This window comes from Amphiura filiformis, chromosome 14, assembly GCF_039555335.1.
Source record: "Amphiura filiformis chromosome 14, Afil_fr2py, whole genome shotgun sequence".
In the NCBI taxonomy this organism is placed as follows: domain Eukaryota; kingdom Metazoa; phylum Echinodermata; class Ophiuroidea; order Amphilepidida; family Amphiuridae; genus Amphiura; species Amphiura filiformis.
In genome coordinates, this window is record NC_092641.1 from 37,955,961 (window position 1) to 37,975,358 (window position 19,398).

The following is a 19,398-nucleotide window of genomic DNA, read 5'->3' on the forward strand; positions in this document are numbered from 1 at the left end:
CCAATTTGTTAACACAAGCATCTCCTTTTTTTATACAGATATTTCACACAATAATTTCAATCTTGTACCGGGACTAGTGTACTATGTGACAGTGACTGCGTGTAATGCTGCTGATCTCTGCTCTTCAGTCTCTTCTGATGGAATCCTATTGGACGACACACCGCCATCACGTGGTCATGTCTATGACGGACATCCAGGTGGAATGGATATAGATTATCAGGCATCTAGGTAATCGGACTTTTACTATAAAAGTGTATTTTTCTCATTTGAGATATAATGTTATTTAGCAATGAATGGAAGTGAAAGAGTTTTTGGTTTCGTCACGATGAATCTTGCAAAATAAACCTTATAAACCTTTTGATAAACAACAGAGCCCTGATTTCAGCACATTGGTGGGGATTTCACGATTCACAATCTCAATTATCTCACTTTGAATGGCGAGTCGGAACAACTCAAGGTGGAGCTGATATCTTGGCTACCAAACGGATTCATCTTGCGGAGAGCACCCTCGTCTCTGTTACTGACCCTCTACCGCTTAATAGAACTATGTACGTAACAGTAAGAGCAGTAAACCGTGCAGGTCTATGGAGCGAGAGTATATCCAATGGGTTTAAAGTGGATGACACACCTCCTGAACTTGAAGAGTTTCCGAGGATAGATACTTCCAGAGGGGTCATTTTAAACGGAACACAGGTATGTTAATCATACTAATTAGGCATACTACAATACCATGAATACGGAAGCTTTGTTGCATATGCTTGCCCACATATTGCAACTTGAAGGAGACCCAGCATCACTCATAATTAATTTTTATTAGAACCAGAAAACGCTGACATTTAGTATAGGTACTATGAACTAGATCAGCTACTGTAAGGTATATTTTCATGTTTATTGAAAATAAAAATTGTTGGATTATGTTGTCTCTCTAAACGGTGTGATGATCGTTTAAGTGAATGATCGCATTCTGCTTTGCTTTCAGGTTATGCGGTCAGTTGTATCCATTTTATGGAAGTTCTACGATCCAGAAAGTTCTATCGGCAGTCAATATGTCTCTATTTTATCAAATCATAATGATGATGTTGATATGATACCAGTAAAGGTAATGAAATAAGAGCGACTAGGAAGTTTGTTTGTGTTGGTTGTTTTAACATACAGTGGCGCGAATTTTGCGATAAATTTGGCTCACAGCCATGACAATACGCTCCAATGGAAAAGATGATATTGGATATGTCATAGAAGAGGGCAACGACAGGTCAGAAAGATAGTCACCACCCCTAACCCTAACCCCCGTTCTTACCGTAATCATGGCTGTTTATGAAACGTAATCACTTGGAGTAACTGCGGTTGTTACGTCTTACCAATTGAATGTGCGAAAAAGTAAGTCACATGATAATGGAAAATCTAATTCCAAGTTAAATTTTGGCTCTCACACATATGTGGGGCTTATGTTATCATCCAAATGGTTGCATACCTAGTTGTTTCTTTCTGCAAACTTAACTTGGTATGGTGATTGGATATGGTGGCTTGATGTGCTGTATAGTTTTATGTCATGTTATTTGCATATTTATGAATATTAATGAGCTTATTTGCATATTTTGCCTACATTTTCATTAATCCACTCTGCAGCTTAAACGCAATAACCGATCAACTTCATTATTGTGTTTTCAGGGTTATTAGGAGTTAAGAAAACCAAATAATGATAATATTGGATGGCTTATTTCGCATGATACCATAACATATCGGATTCGTCATACAAATATCTAACTCGCCATTGGCTCGTCCGATATTTTTATGACTCATCCGATATGTTATGGTATCATGCTCAGCCATCCAATATTATATCAAACTTGGTATAGTAATACTATATGGTTTATTAATGTGCTGTATAGTTTTGTGTCATGTTATTTGCATATTTTTAATGAATATTAATGAGCTCATTTGCTTATTGCATATTATTTGTGTTTACAAACATTTGTTATTTTCACACCTTTGTGCGGGGACCACCTTAATTACGAACTGAGTAATTCTAGTTACATATGCGACTACAGGGAAACTCGTCATACCCAAATATGACTAGATTGTGGTCTCTATCTATTGTAAGAAACGTATCGGGCTATTCCATACACCACCTATGGAAAACATGAACTTAATCTGCTACATAAGGGTTGTAGACTTCAAATGAAGCCATCCTTTCAGGTAACCCCATGTGTGGAAGATTAAGGTGCATTGGTGCATTATGGTGCATAGAGTTCAACTGGAATATTTCATTGATTTTGATCATGGTTTGGTCATTTTATTCCTACAGATTGGTGGTACAGAAAGCCAATATACTTTCACCAACCTATTCCTTCACGATGGTAGTGAGTATACAGTCGGGGTGATGGCATGTAATGAAGCTAGGCTATGTACACCATTTCACACATTCAACTTTACGGTACGAATTTGAAGATATTTTGGTTTCAGTAAATTTATGGGTTACAGGTCGATAGTCCGAAGCGTCATTACCATAACTTATCAACTGTAACCCTAAACTTAACCCTAAACTATAATCTAATCCCTAATCTTAACCCTGAATATAATACTATCCCAAAACGTTAACCAAAACTAACTCTTATCCTAATTACCTTAAGGAGGTACTACACCCCTGCCTAATTTTGACCCTATTTTTGCATTTTTCTCAAAGATTATAGCGCATTGGTGACAAGTAAGATATGTATATTATAGGGGCAAGGACTACAACTACTGCACTGGACATTTTATTTCAGCACAGACAACAGTTGCGGAGTTACAGTCAAAAATGAGGGAAAACCATTATTTGATCAATAAATTAATAACTACTTGCCTTGAGTTGCCGAATTTTTGGTGCAGTAGTTGTCGTCTTTGCCCCTATAATATACATATCTTGTATCAAATGCGCTATAATTGTTGAGAAAAATGCAACAATAGGCACCAAATTGGCCAGGGGTGTAGTACCCCCTTAACCCTATCCCTAATAATAACCCCAACATTATCCAGAATCCGAATCCTACCTAACATAAATGCCCTAAACACTAATAGTTAACTTGTAACCTTATCGGACTAATGGGCTGTTCCCAATTTATGTTTGGCAAGAGAATGAAATGTAGATCACCACGTTGATTACTAGGCTATTGAAAGCTTTCTTTCTTTGAATTTTTTGTCTTTGATTATTTTTGTGGCTCTAAAAGTATACCTGTAATTTATCTCAAAATTTGTCTTGGTAATTATTTCTAATAGATGGATTCTAGCCCGCCCTCTGTCGGTATTTTTGCCACTAGAAACGACCATACAACAGGTTTGGAAAGTCATTTAGACGGATGGATGACATGGGCCAAAGAGGACAACATCTGTGTGTTAAATCTCGCGTGGTTTGGATTCAATGATGTACACTCCGGAATCTCGCATTATTTTCTGAGAGTGGGTAGCGAATTTAATGCTGGAGATTTGACAGACGTGAGTTTTAAACAAGATAATTCAGAGATAAATTCATACAAAGTCTCTATTCTTTTCACTCTATTAACTAGTTTTCAACTGATTTAACTGACACTCGCGTAGAGGGTAAAGCTAGTGTAAGAAATTCAATCCTCGAACTTTCGTCGTAAATGGCTGTGTATTAAGGAAACGTGGGTCATTACGCGCAATCAGTAGCTACAAGAAATAATCAAATTAATATACACTAATGCAATTTTTTTAAACATGTTAAACGATAAGTGATCTTGTATGTGTATGTCTACCTCGACGGTTTATTTACCACATCAATATTATTGTAGCATCGGAGAATATCTTATGGAGAATATCCTCCTGTCGGTATATTCAACGTTCTTTAATATATTGAATGCTGTACTCCAGAGGTCATAATATCCGGAATTCCATCTTTATTGCCAATAATTATCTCGTGTAAAGTGGTATTGCACTATAATACTATTGTATTTCTATTGTATTGTTTTGGATTGAATTGTATTGGATTTCACTCTAATGTATTCTTGGCATTACTCAACAGGTGACACCATTGCTAGTGGACCACGACCCCACTGCACCCACAACAGTGCAAGGTGCTCTACAGCGAGTTCAAGTTAACCTCATTACCTCATGCGATTCTCAATCACAAGTTTATGTGACTATATGGGCTGTTAATGGGGTATGTAAAGACATATTTTAAAAAAACATTTAGATTTAGATAGGCAACGTGCAATAATTGGCATCATATGATCATAGATTGGAATATGGACGAATATTTATTTAATAATAATAGTAGTGTATGTTCACCAAACAAATTATCAATGGTACAATGTTGAGATAGTGTGTTTTATTTTTGGGGTTTTTTTTGTGGTTACGTTTTAACATTTTCAGCAATTATCTTAATTTTAAAGGCGTTATTTTCCTTTTAAATAATACGGCATCTGGTGTCGCTAAATATCAATACCGGTATTTTATTGCAAATTTTTTTCTTCAAAATTAAACAATAACTCCCTGATATTGTAGGTTGGTTTACAAAGTGCTCGAGTGGCAGCAACTTTTGATCTCTCTCTACAACTTGGCAGCAATTCTGGTCCACTAATGCTGATACGTCGTTGTTCTGCAAATTCATGTGAAGGACACTGCGTCTGCGCGTCTCATGTGTGTAAGCCACCAGTGGGAAGATCTTGTTCTATTAATTCTTTATGTAAGTGAGTTTTCGTCACAGGACAGAAATATGATTTCTCTCTACCAACCGTTCAACAGAAAGTATTGAAAGGTATTGAACTTCTGTCAGTGCTGACAGGTCCAGTAAATTCCTTCTTCAAATTTAGGCATTGAAAGCAAAATCCATCAAAAACAAAACTATATACACACCAATATACACCAAAAACAACGCCAACCTCTTGGCAACCGGACTGCAAAAGTTAATGCAATAAACCCAGCAAAAAGCAGAATCTTAACCAATGTAAGGTGCAGTTTGATTGTGATTGATTGGTATTTTTTGAAATTATTTTAATAATTTCAAAAAATACAAATACTTCGGGTGACATAAACTAAACTATGCAAATGAGTTCAATTTATTTTTCTCCGCAGCAGATATACAAGTTGTCGACGTGCTTAATTTATCACCAGACGTCACTAATGACGTAGCAGAAACTGATGACGTAGATTTCATACCAACACAAAATATGATGGCTGCCGTGTGGAAAGTTGTGTCAGATGGTGGTATGTCAGTACAATGGTAAGTGATTGTAATATCAAATATGATAAATATAGTAATTTAACCTTTTGTTCAGGACCAGGCAATCAACACTTGACATTTAAAAAAATCATCCCGTTAAATTGAATTACACATAAATAATTTATAATTTTGAGAGAAACTTGACTTTTCTTTAGGTTTGAATGGAGCGTTGGCATTCACGCGTCATTAGATGGACTACCTGAAGGTGTATTTGATACAAGCAAAGATAGAGTATGGCATGACGTAGGCTTACAACAAAAGGCTATATTTTTGCTTTCAAGAGGTAATTAACACGAAGTGTTTTAAAACTACATCCATGCTATCCTACATAAAAAAATACAATTCGACATTATTACTTTTACTTTTTTTTTGCACTCGTATCTGCTTTCTTGCTTTTTGTCGCATTTTCAAAATTAAGATCGCAGGAAATTCTGAAATTTCTGTCAAAATGTGTCACTACGAGTACAATATTGTCACAGGAACCGTTTTCACTCTTTGTAATGATTGCGCTAATTCATTACCACAGATCTTTGTTTTTATAAAGTAGTAATTGTACATCTTGAAACAGCGGTATGTCGATGGCTCGTGAAGTATTTGTATTGTATTGGATTTGACAAATACGTTTCATGTCTAACATTTTCTTCTTTTTGAAAACGATGACACTTTAGACAAACCTAGTCTTGTTTCGGGACGACATTACGACTTCTTTGTCCGAGCGTGGTATGGTGCTGATTCGTATAGTGTTCACCGATCTGATGGCGTTATTGTTGATTCGTCACCACCTTCCATTTCAACTAAACGAGGTGCACGGGTAAGTAGCTAGTCGCAGTTTCCTAGAAAGTGATCTTTATAAAGCTAAAAAAAAGGTGGCATACAATATATTTTCATTACTCATTGATCAGGAGTTGTTATACTAATGCAGCTCAACAAACCGACGCGAGGCGTCGTACGTGTGTGTGTGTGTGTGGGGGGGGGGGGTGTGTGTGTATGTACGTACGTACGCACGTATGTATTTACCATGTTTACATTAATTTTAACTTTTTGAAGCAGATAAATTGATACAAATATGTATTTTTGTTCAAATCGTTTCTCTTTTTAAAGTCGGAGGGATAACAACACTTCTGAATATAAGTACTGATTGACCATAATGAATATGACTGAACAGCTTAATACATGTACCGTCATTATTTCATTGAAGGTTGGTTAGAAATTTGAAGCTTAACAATGGCAAGGACTAAAGGTATAGTTTTGAAACGGTAAAGATGACATAAACTGACATAACAAAAAGTGAGTAAAATCGGCAATTATATATTTTATTTCAGATTAAGGAGTTAAAAGCATTGAATGCTGCACAGGACGTGGATTTTATGACAGATATATCACCACTGATCGTGTCTTGGGGCAACGTGTTTACTGATGGAGATAATGCAATTAGTCATTACGAAGTGGCTATAGGAATATACCCTGGTGGTAAGGTGTACATCCTCCCATGTCAACCCCCGGTATCGGCTGGAACATAACATAAATTTGTCATGGCTGTCGATAATGCAATAGATTAGTAATTTAGAGCAGTGTGCAATGTATAATAGGCTATACGCTGCCCACAACGACTAGATAAGGACTTTTTTTATTTCCTAAATAGGCCGTAAGAATAAAGTGACTATTAATGTCAAATGATATTTCATTTTATAGGTCTTAGTTCATATAAAGTCGTTTATCCGATTTATGGTATAAATAAAAGCGAATTGATAGACGCCCACCTTATAAAGTACGTACATCAGTTTACATCATATAATACACAAAAATACATAAAATAACAAGATGTCCATTCATTGGCATATTTCATGGAGTTTTTTTGATGATATGCGTGAATCTATGTATCTATCTGACAGATTAGTTGGGGGAAATCTAATATAATTATTGATGTTCTTGGTTTATAGCGGAAGACGTCGTATTGTTTAAGGACAATACCATCTCTTCAGATACATTCCACGCTACATTTCACGATCTTTCCTTGGACGTTGGCAGACGATACTTCAGCAGTGTTCGCGCCCTTAATAAAGCTGGCTTACATACTACTCATAGTAGTGATGGATTTGCGATTGATACAATACGGCCTGAGAAAGGAATAGTTTATGACGGAGTAGGTAAGAGAAACAACTTGTGACAGTGACACAACTTACTTTATTTTTGCAATAAACGTAAAATCAGGAACACGATTCTATTCAATGAATCCTATATTCCCGGAATTATTTGGCTATCTTAAGAATTCGCAATACGACAGTTCAGCCTTTAGTGGTCGTAAGCAACTACTTCTTTGCTTATATAAAGTCCTATAAGTTTAAGTACCCACAATCCTTGTGCACAATTATGGCTTTCGAAAATCATGCAACAGATCAAGACAAAAATGATGATTATTTAATTGCAACTATAGGCTGTCTACAGCAAATTCAGGAATATAATAAGCTTCTAAATGTATTAATGGCTCTGGACACAGAGTTGTAATAATTATGTGATTTTCTTTACCCACTGCTTCCAGGCATACACGATCTGGAATTCCAAAATTCTACAACAGTAGTATCTGCATCGTGGCATGGGTTTGTTGACTTCCAATCTTACATACATCATTATGAATGGTGCGTAGGGACTACTGCCGATCCTGCGGAACACACAATATTAGATTGCGTACCTGTTGGTCTTCAGATTTCAGCATCTAAAGAATTAGCGACGCCACTTGATACGGGTAATAGGAAATAAAAGTGTATATTTGTAACAAACAATTCAATGCTATTATTGTTAGTGATACCCAGATAGATGTAGTGGCAAATAGTGTATTATTTAGTAGCGTACTGACGCATTTTTTGTTGCTGCACATCTTTCAATCGTTCGACATGATTTATACATAACTTGTAGCAATTGGTATTTTAAAGCATTAGGTCTACCTATATTTTCTATTGTGATAGTATCCTTATGTTTTTTAAATAATGTGATAGTATCCTTATGTTTTTTAAATAATTATCTACAGGATTGAAAATATACTCGAAAGTATTTGCCGTAGACGGTGTTGGACTACATTCGGACATAGCTGTCTCTGACGGAGTACTAATTGACGACACCCCTCCTGTCCCTGTGAAACAACAATTTGGCAATAATCTACTGGCTAACCCGTCCTTCGAAGAAATAGTTGAAGGCGCAACTGCAAACAGCTTCAATGAAATGAGAGGTTTTAGAAACATACTTCTGAAGAGTTGGACAAGTAGTCCAGGTACCACAACAACACCCGTCTTTTCTGATAAAGGACCAGCCCAAGATGGAAACAATTTTGCGAGAATTTTTGGAGATATCTCGCAGACGATTTCCACTCTTGGCGGGAAAAACTACCGAATTCTACTCTATGCGAGTCATAATAATTTGATTAAAGACAAATTTATCAACCAGGAATGTCGCATACAAGCTCCAGGGTTAGATGATATATTCCAGTTATTCATGCAGGATTCCGCCTTCGTTGATGGTGATTCCCGAGACAGGACCAACATCTTATGGCAGCGACACGTGTTCTTTTTCACAGCATCACATGACCAGTCAACGATAACTATTTCTTCAGTGGGAATGTCCAATGGAATATTACTGGATAACATACAGGTATTATGTGACGCTTGCCACGATTCAAAATAATACCGTAAAGATTCGAGGCACTAAAAGGTGTCCTCGCGTAAAAATCCCAGCAGCAAATAAAGGCATATACCCTTAATTCTTGTTGGGATTTGCAGAGGATGGAGCTCTCTATTTGTACGTAAAATTTACCTTCAGGAAAGGGAGCATATATGTGCGTCTTCAGACGAATTTTTACGGTATAAATTAGATAACAATTTTGCAAGAACGTGAATAATTTGATTAATGGTTGTCAAATATTTACATAGTCGGTAGTAGTAGTAAAGTTGAGAGAGGATGAAAGAGTTATTAATTATTTTAAACTGTTGTGATTTGGTAGTTCACAGCATCTTACGAATGGTAATGAGCTTTGGCAAAAACTGCATTGCTCAATTCATAGTGAGCGTGTAGAAGAATTAAAATATCACTGATATACTTTTATAGGTGCTGCGGTTCTTGAGTTACGTTGTAAAGAGGGCTGAAACAACAACACTTTTGTAAAACGTACATAACTCATTAACAACAATAAATTAAGCAAGTTTGCAAAGTATATGATTTGTAGAATGAACTTTTGCAAAACATCAAGGTGTTAATTTTCAATAATATATTGATCTAGATAATGAAAATCGATTTTTAGGTTGCTTCGACCAACAATACCTCGTCTACCCTTAAAGGGATCAATGATGATGTGTTCAAGGTGATGGCGGTGATGTTGTGGTGATGATAGCCTAGTGGTGGTGGTGTTGGTGGTGATGGTAGTCTAGTGATGGTGTTGTTGATGATGGTAGTCTAGTGGTGGTGCTGTTGGCGGCTGTAGTGATATTTTTGTTGTTTTGATAGTGATGGTGACTTAAATTCGTGATGATTATTTTTTACCGTTAGGTGCAACTTGTACAAGATTCAGAAGGACAGAGTAACATTAATTATGTAGATGTTGGAAGCCAATTCGTAAATGAGTGGTCTTCATTTGAAGCCAAGTGGCACTTTATTGATAACGAAAGTCCTATCATTGACTATACCTGGGCCATAGGTGAGTGTCAGAACCATGCACCGAGTGATGTGTAATAAAATCCGTGCGTTCTGCTTCTTGCTCAGTATAACACATTTCATTTAATTGACATTTTAAGTTACATGTCAAATATATACGTAAATATCGCTGCAGCTAAAGAATACTTGTAAGTTTCATGAGCTATGTGCCCCTTTTCTGCGTGATGTAGATAAATCAAACTTCTACTCTATAACTAATAGATTGCAACATACCGCCATTCAAACATTAAGTGCTGCTATCTTGAAAATTATTCCAGCGAGGTCGTTATAGACTGTTAGAAAAAAAACTGATCAAAAAATTATCAGATCAAACCCACTCAATGGTCAATAGGTCCTTCTGCTTCAATGCATGTTGCATACCGAAAATTCAAGATTTATTTAAATTATAACGTGGCGTTGCAAGTCAACATCGTTCTTGTTTAAATAATTGTTTCTCATCTAGGTTTAGTCAAAGGAGGAACACAGCTACAAGAATTCAAGTCAGTTGGAACCAACAGCCATGCCATAAACTCTGACCTTACGTTGACCCATGGGTCAAAGGTCGTTGTATCAGTGGTAGCGAAAAACGCGGTTCATTTGCAAACGGTGGCGTATTCGGATGCTGTTGTTATTGACCTTACACCGCCTGTGATTACATTTATTAATGTTGAGACTACACGTGCATTACAAGGTTAGTGTTTTAACTTAATAGTAAGAATGATTTTAACGTCTTCATTTAAAGAAGTTTACCATATTGCAAATACCAAAACCTGACGTATTTTTTTTGTATGTAGGAATGGCGTATCAATCTAGCGAGCAATTTATTGTCAATTGGGAAGCTTCAGACGAGGAAAGTGACATAGAAAATTGCAAATGGGCAATTGGTAAGAAACTACATAAATCTTTAGGAGATGAACACTATTTTTATTGCATTGTACTGTACATTTCACCTCATTGGCTTCGTACATGTACTCATAGGGAAGAACTCTATTTAAGAGTCACCATGATCACTGATATATAGATTCATGATCTCAGATTCACGAACTGATTGTTAACTTTATTTATCATTCTTTAAAATGGTTCATTCCTAAAGATGATCACTATATTAATTTTTATTTTTATGACAATTTAGTAAGATACGGTATTTTGTAAAAACACCTTTTAGCCAAGATAAAATGTAATTAATACAAACTAACATTAATCTTTTTGGATCTTTTTTGAATTATTATGAGCAGGATCCACCGCGGGCAATAATGATATTCGAGATTTTGCGTCCAGCAACCACTCTGTGAACTTCATCCATGATCTTGGGAATAACGTCACTCATGGACAGCGTCTTTATCTGACTGTTACCTGCACAAATAAAGCTGGTTTAATGGCAACACAAAACTCTGATGCTATTACGATTTTGACTCGTCCTCCGAGTGCTACTTCTGCTACTGTCAATATTCATACGCAGTCTGTAACTCAGTATCCGACGCGAGGTTACCAAGCAATAAATGACAGTATTAGGGTATCGTGGCAAGGATTTGATGATCCAGTGGGGATATTCAGTTACCAGGTAATAACGTCAGTCTGTACTGCATTGCGATTAACGAGGGTGTCGACCCGGGGGTGTCGACTGCAGACGACATTTTTTTTTCATTCCCAAATTTCATTTTGTACATTTTCATGACCATGGAACCAGCATGAAAAAAAAAATGCATTAAAATATTATAGAAATAAGTAAGACATATAAATATAACGAACACTAAAAACATCAATTTGTCGCAAATGTGGTTGAATCAATCATACACCTCTGCTTTATTTTGTCCAGAGAAGACGGTGCTGATAAAAGCACTAATTTTACCTGTAAATGTCTAATTTTTTTAAACAAAATTAGTGCAGCATAGTTGCTTCTGATACCGAAGTCGATTGGATGACATGTGGTTCAACATCCGAGAGACAGGTGACATTACAGCGGCTATTATTGAGACCATCCGTAATGTATAAGGTTCTTGTTAAAGCTGTCAATCAAATTGGGCTAACCAGTGAAGTTGCCGAGACGAATTTTGCAATCGAAACTACAACACCGGTAAAGTTAGGTAAGATAAAATCGAAATGCAAACATCATTCATTTACAAAGTAAAACCCAAAGTATTAGTGGAGTTAAATCCAATATATGACCCTGGGATACGACCGCTGGTTGGTCACAGATGCGGGCCACATACACACACCCCACACCCCTTACCCACAGAACCCATCTCTCTCTCTCTCTCTCTCTATGTGCCATATCCAGTGACGTGGGCGACCATGGAATGCCAATCCATCCTGTTCTTTGCCAATCTCAACAGCTTGATGTTATCCACACCCGTCCAGGCTGCGATACTCTGAAGATATGTTGTCCTCTGGCGCCCTCTGTCTCTCCTTACATTAATCTTCCCCGTAAGAAACAAACACTCAAGATCATCTTTCCTCATACAGTGGCCCAGGAAATCAAGTTGCAGTTTCCGGATCTTCCTCAGGAGCATCCGTTGCCTGCCAGCTCTATGCAATACTGTTTCATTTGTGGTGTGACTAGTCCAAGGGATCCTCAGCATTCGTCTGAGGAACCACATTTCCGTTGCTTGCAATCGATCTTCCATTGCCTTTGACACTAGCCAGCTCTCGCAACCATATTTCAGAATTGGTAGTACATAGCAATCTAAGACCCTGAGTCTTGTATTCATGTGATATTCAAATTACAAAGGAGGGTCCTCATCCTTGTGAAAGTCTCTTTTGCCATTGCAATTCTCCTATTGATTTCTCTGTCACACCTCCCATCTGTTGTGATCCAGCTTCCCAGATAGCTAAACCCATCAACTTGCTTCAGATTACCCTCATGGATTTTAATGTTGCAGATAGGAACATCCTTTTGCTTTGTAACTACCAGACACTCGGTTTTCTTGCAGAACCCATACATACATAAAATGTCCATATTTTAATATGAATGTATTTGTAATTATGATAGTAATGTAGATTGTCCATACTTGCCATCAAAGATGACATAACATACGGTATGTGATGCGATCATGCGATCAAGCAAAATCAGTCTGAATTAGGCCCAGGTCAATTTTGGGATTCTTACATTTTCATTTTTGGGCGTATTCAAAGCTCCACAGTAGTTTAGGACCTTCAGGTACAAAGTTACAACAATTAAAAAGAAAGAAACGGAGAAAATCAAGTTTAAAGTTAGAGTACTTTAACTGAGTCATTTTAGCACACCTAAAATACATGTAAATAAAAGTATGAACACAATTTTACAAATTCTAAAACTACCAAACGATAATTTGGCAATTATTTAACAAGATGAGCTTTTAAAAAAAAGAAGATTAAAATCTACTTTAAAAATGTTGACAGTGAGAGCTGTGATGATATGAAAAGGCAGAACATTTCAGTCAATTATTCCAGACTATGTGACAAAATGACCTATTGGATGTTCTCACTTGATATCACTCAAAGGCAGAGGGATAATCCATTCAAAACCATATGGCAAACATTTGCATAAGAAATAGAATTGCATTTGAAGAGCTTATTTCCAAACCGTGTTAAGTCCACAAACCCATGTATCTGATTTCCCTATGCGATATTGCAATGGGTTGTGACAACTAATAGGTATTATAATTTCAGTTGGATGCACCATTACAAAACTTTCCAGCCATAAACCCGCTTAGTGAAGATTAAACCGAGATATGCAGTACTAAACCATTATAGTAATCGATTGTCCAATGCAAATTTATTACCCCGTGATAATATTAATCCAATGAGCGATCGAATTGTCCGCTACGGTCGACTAATCCAATCGATAATGACGCTATTGACATGTACGGGCGGAGTTCCGCTGACTGAGTTTTGGGGTATTTGTCACTGGTTTGCTGTCTGTTACTCATCAAGGCGGTCCCCCGTTATAATAAGGACTATGCTAATGATTCAAAGATTGACATGTAGAGAATAAACCATACTTGATTGACAGAAAGTACTAAATTTGTACCTATTATGGTTTCGTGACACCCCTGTTGTAAATGCGACCAAGCCAGGGCGGCCCGGTGAAGCAAAATGTGCATTGGAATAACACGGGAGTTTGGATATAGATTGTATATTTCTTTCTCATATAAATGTATAGTACCCCGTTATTAAAACTTGTACCGGGTTGAAAATTCAGATATTTTGAAAAGAAAAAGTAATTGAAACATAGAGCAAGTACTAAAATCATAGCTTTTATACTTTTTCATAATGACGCTAACTAGTTCATATCCTATATCTACAACACATCGCTACCAGTAGGGGTCAATTGCCTATTGTGAGTGCCACTGTTGTGTGCATACATGTAGTTAACAATAACTGCATGATGTGTTGCTAATGTCAAACTTGTCAAAGTAATTGTGATTGTATCACACAAGTAAATGAGACACATGGTGTTGTGGACTTAACACGGTTTGGAAATAAGCTCTTCATTTGTTTCACTGGCTTACCATTGTTTATCTATTATATAATGTATACATTTTGTATATGCTGTTGGTACTGTGTGCTTTTTATCTCTGTGAAATGTTTTTTTTTCCTTCAATCATTGTCAGGGCAGGATTTACCTTTCTGGGGGCCCTGGCCCAGGCCAAAATTTGGAGGCCCCAAACGCACCATGAGGAAGGCATGTACACTCTAGTGGCAAAGTTTTTTGATTTTAGTAGGACATTGCGCGCGAAGCGCGCAAAAAATTGTCAATTTTAGCTCGAATTGAAGCTGATTTTGCTACATACCATGCCAGTGCGCGCGAAGCGCGCAAAAATGTGAAATTTTTGTAGGCTATTTGGCCCAAAATATGGTGTTTTTCGGCAAAAATGGAAGATGGTACACTGCACAGGGCAATTTTGGGGGCCCCCAAAATTTGGGGGCCCTGGGCCCGGGCCCATCTGGCCCTATGGTAAATCCGGCCCTGATCATTGTCAATATTGAACAAACATCATGAATGAGTTAATGAACGAACAAGACACCCTTATTAACCAACAAATGCAGCCACATCCATCACGCGCCCTTTTGTTCTGTTTATATTATCATTTCAGAGCCTAATATTGAAGGTATTTGGACGACGAATACAACTCTGCAGCTTCAATGGCCAGGAGTATTTTCATCTTCGTCGGCTCTTGTTTATGAAGTATCCATTGGATTAGCGGAGGGGCGGAGTGATATTCTACAATGGATTGAAACCATGGAAACGGACCTAATTATAACCCCATTGCCACGTTTCACTGATTACTACGTGACCTTAACTAGTATCAATGCTGCTGGACTATATAAGACTATTACACATGTGGTTAATTAATGCCAATAACTAGTATCAATGCTGCTGGACTATATAAGACAATTAAATATTAAGACTAACAAATATCCAGAATGTGATCAATATTGCATAATAGCCAAACAAACCCAAAGCATTACTCCATTGTACGAAGCAATTTTAGAAAACAGCCTTATCTCAAGGCGAGTGATGTCCATAAGCTACAATGGTTTTCTACCACTTTCGTGCTGTACTCTGATACCTTTGATGATCCTAGATATTCCACCAACGAGAGGCGTCGCGGTTAACGGGGCTTGACCATGTTGACCGATTCTAACCAAATATATTAGTAGTTTATATTAGAACTAGCTCTAGTTCCTCGGCTAGGATCGAGGCGCGTAGTGCCGAGACGTGCAGCGAGGCGCTGGTGGATTTTGTAATGTCAGAGAGGGGTTGTCATGGGCTCATACAGGCACTGAACAAGTGCTAGTTTATATGTTACCCCCAGCAATCTATAAGGTATCTTCTCATTTGTGTTTCGTTATGTTTAGATAAAAGTAGAAAAGGTTTTTCGATTACACCCCACGCCCCTACGCACCCGCCCTCACACCTCCATTAACAATATTTCGCTAATTATAGTAAGATGCAAGCGCTAATAAGTTGTTGTTGATTGATAAACAAAAAGTATTCTTGTATTTTATCGGCAGTGAGATTCGATTTTACATTGATATAAAATATAATGATACACGGAATAAAATGCTATGTTGTCTGCCATATCAAACAACTCGTTTTGTTAATAAATGCCGCACTCGGTATGCCTACGGTGCGGAATACTGAGATGGCACTTTGTGGCTTAAGTCATGATTTTGGTGAGTCACACTTTTTATTAGGCCGTTGCGTAAATTTAGTCTGAATTCGCGCGCTTATTCAGGTTTTTATTAGGCCCTTGCCGGGGGGCTCACATGAAAAGTTGTATGGAGACGTGCGACGGTTAAGGGTCCCTGCCAGTTCCGGAGACTCCCGATTAGTTATCATCCTGCAATTCTTAAGCCCCATTTAAGTAAGACAAAATTGCATCTCTTTAGCCACAATTGGGATTTTGCATAGCTCCACAACCTATATTTTAACCCATTTTTTGTTCATTAGACTGTAAAAAGTATGTTTAATTTGGGAAAATTACAAATATTCATCCACAACCTATATTTTAACCCATTAATTAATTAATTAATTAATTATTAATTATTTATTTATTTATTTCATTTACCTCATCATTTCGGCTTTAAATGTTATTACGTATATTATTTCATCATCTTTCAAGATTCAAATTTGACAAGAATTTCACATTATGGTGTTAAATGTTGTACATTCCTGTTATAAATAACTATCATGTGGAAGACCAGTAAATTAAGGTGAAACTGTTTCTGCTATACGTGTCTGTCTATTAGAAAATTAATAATAAATGAAATGTAAGTCCTCAACTTCGCACAGGTGCTATCACACAAAGCACACATCACTCCGAACATTAAGCCGAAATGATGAGGTAACCACATCCTAACACAAGCCCCCACCCATACATCATCATTACTCGTTGATGGTCGATAAACGTCCCAATAAATCGGACTTGGTCACCGGTCAGTTTTACAGCATAGATATCCATGGCTAACGATGGTTAACTATGGAAACATGTTAAAGGACATCAAGAAAATTTTTTAAGTTATTTATTTTGAGCTCTTTCGAGACGAGTAATGGATATATTCTGTAGATTTAGGTTTTGTCTGTGACTGCTAATGTGAGGCCGTCGTAGGTCGTACGGGGCTCAAACTCGGTGGATGGGTGTAGTTCTGTCCTGGCAAGAAGAAGTTTATGTTCGTTAAGTCATCCGACCCCGGGGCCCCCTCCAAGGGGTCATTTGAGGTCAAATGACTAAAAACTGCCATATGGGCATGAAACTAGGTCCTACGGGACTCAAACTCGGTGGGTGGGTGTAGTTCTGTCCTGGCAAGAAGATGTTCATGTTAGTTAAGTCATCCGACCCCGGGCCCCCCTCCCAGGGGTCATTTGAGGTAAAATGACTAAAAACTGTCATATGGGCATGAAACTAGGTCGTACGGGGCTCAAACTCGGTGGGTGGGTGTAGTTCTGTCCTGTCAAGAAGATGTTTATGTTCGTTTTAAAGTCATCTGACACAGGGGTCCGCTCCCAGGGGTCATCTGAGGTCAAATTACTAAAAAGTGTCGTATGGGCATGAAACTTGGTAGGTACAGTCAACATTTAAAACAACATTTTTTGAAGGTCATTTTGGGGTCATCCAAGGTCACCACGGGTCATCTGAGGTCAAATTAGTAAAAACTCATATATGGGCATGAAACTTGGTGGGTACAGTCAACATTTAGAGTTATAAGTTTAGATCATTTTGGGGTCATCCAAGGTCACCCAGGGGTCATCTGAGGTCAAATTACTAAAAACTCGTATGGGCATGAAACTTGGTGGATACAGTCAACATTTAGAGCCAAATTTTGGGAGTCATTTTGGGGTCGCCAGTGGTCATCTGAGGTCAAATTAGTAAAAACTGTCATATGGACATGTCACCATCAGCCTGGTAATCGCGCCCAGCCGAGAACCGCCAAATATGGTAACCGCCTAGTCTATTTTAAAACAGATGCATCAATGACTATGTTCATCATGTCATTATTGTATCATTCTCACATACATTAGGAAATGAATTTGGAGAATAGAGGCCTTGCATGTGACATATCATCCCGTAAATATGGCGGACTACTCAAATGCATTCAACAAAAGCATGATTGCAATCAAATAGGTTGATGACAACATTTGATTGAATGGACTGCACTCCGCCATAACTACGGTGAAGGACACCGGCTCAAATCCTTTGTTTGGAGCCAATCGATAATTTCATGCAGGGCCTCTATACTTTCTGTTAATAAAATACTATGCTGACCTCACACTCCAGTAATTTCAGATCATTGAGCTCAGTAATACATCAAAGAATGTCTTCCAATTCATGAAAACAAATAGATAATCTGCATATCGGATTAAAAGCTTGAGGCATTTCAATTGCAAGGCCCATTACTTATACCACGGAAGAAAGCTTATATACCAACAACAACATAGGCCTACAAGTGTATATAATGTAGCATGTGCACACATTATCATGTTGTGGATGGTGAATCAAGCTGCAGTGCCTACCATTCCCAAATAAATGCAGTGACCAACCGGTGTTCACTCATGATTGACGTACTGATCATTATGTATGATTTAAACTCATAGGTTTTGGCAATTTGGGAGGGGTGGGTTCAAAATGACCCCATAGGATTATACGGGGTAAAAATTTCAAATTGCTCAAATACCCCTTTCAAATATATCAAATTATTTAAATAAATAAATGAATGAATGAATGAATGAATGAATGAATGAATGAATGAATGAATGAATAAATGAATAAATGAAAAAAAATTGAACAAATTGTAGCGTAGCATTAAAATCATAATAACCATTGCTGGCAGGCGGATTCGAACCAACGATATTGACATTACCAGTCTGATGCTCTAACCATGGAAGAAAGAGATGAGAAGGAACCACAACGACTTCGATCGGCCAAGTTTTGATCCGCTTATCTATTGACGCATGAAAAGAAAAGCTATCAATGGTACTTCCTTTCATGTATGATCCATTTACCGCGATCGATGCTTGGCGAAATCATTACTGGAAAAATTTATAACAAACCCATCCACGAACAAACAAACGCTACCCAGAAGTAAGATTATGGAATTTCACTGATGCTCTGAACATGTATAGTAGCTTTGTTTTGGGATCTACAGTCAAACTGTTTTCTTGATCGTGTTGTGTAGAAAATGTCCTATAAAACATCGAAAAGGTAATCAAAATCGGCCGTTTTTTTGCTGAGTTTCATCTTTAGCAAATAAGGTAAGATTTTGGTGACTTTTTCGATGAAAAATAGATGTAAAATGTTCTTAAATAATGCACAATGTTCCGGTTGAGTCCGGTACATAAAACCTGTTTAATTCAATAGTTTATATGTGTATAATCGTAACTAGCTAACTCGTTTCAGTGCCAAAGACTGCCAACTCTGAGAACAAAGTCATCAAAGTTCGGAAAAATTGGGCAAAATGGAAGAAAAAGATGTAGGCCATCAATGACCGATGATCACGTCACCAGAGAAAATCCTATACAC

The 19,398-nt window shown here is 37.4% G+C and overlaps 1 protein-coding gene across 1 annotated transcript in view; it reads left to right on the plus strand.

The window, feature by feature from the left end:
• LOC140169403 (uncharacterized) overlaps positions 1–15,274 on the plus strand; it is a 61,317-nt gene extending 46,043 nt beyond the window's left edge. Inside the window, exons 38-57 of the mRNA XM_072192662.1 lie at positions 39–228; positions 372–693; positions 980–1,099; positions 2,306–2,434; positions 3,256–3,471; positions 4,019–4,156; positions 4,501–4,681; positions 5,071–5,218; positions 5,374–5,501; positions 5,887–6,029; positions 6,541–6,688; positions 7,159–7,365; positions 7,758–7,961; positions 8,244–8,860; positions 9,752–9,899; positions 10,359–10,586; positions 10,690–10,779; positions 11,131–11,456; positions 11,778–11,979; positions 14,971–15,274. Coding sequence (XP_072048763.1) covers positions 39–228; positions 372–693; positions 980–1,099; positions 2,306–2,434; positions 3,256–3,471; positions 4,019–4,156; positions 4,501–4,681; positions 5,071–5,218; positions 5,374–5,501; positions 5,887–6,029; positions 6,541–6,688; positions 7,159–7,365; positions 7,758–7,961; positions 8,244–8,860; positions 9,752–9,899; positions 10,359–10,586; positions 10,690–10,779; positions 11,131–11,456; positions 11,778–11,979; positions 14,971–15,230 — 4,145 coding nt within the window. The 3' untranslated portion in view covers positions 15,231–15,274. The remainder of the gene's footprint in view (positions 1–38; positions 229–371; positions 694–979; positions 1,100–2,305; positions 2,435–3,255; positions 3,472–4,018; positions 4,157–4,500; positions 4,682–5,070; positions 5,219–5,373; positions 5,502–5,886; positions 6,030–6,540; positions 6,689–7,158; positions 7,366–7,757; positions 7,962–8,243; positions 8,861–9,751; positions 9,900–10,358; positions 10,587–10,689; positions 10,780–11,130; positions 11,457–11,777; positions 11,980–14,970) is intronic.
• The last annotated feature ends 4,124 nt before the right edge of the window (positions 15,275–19,398 follow it).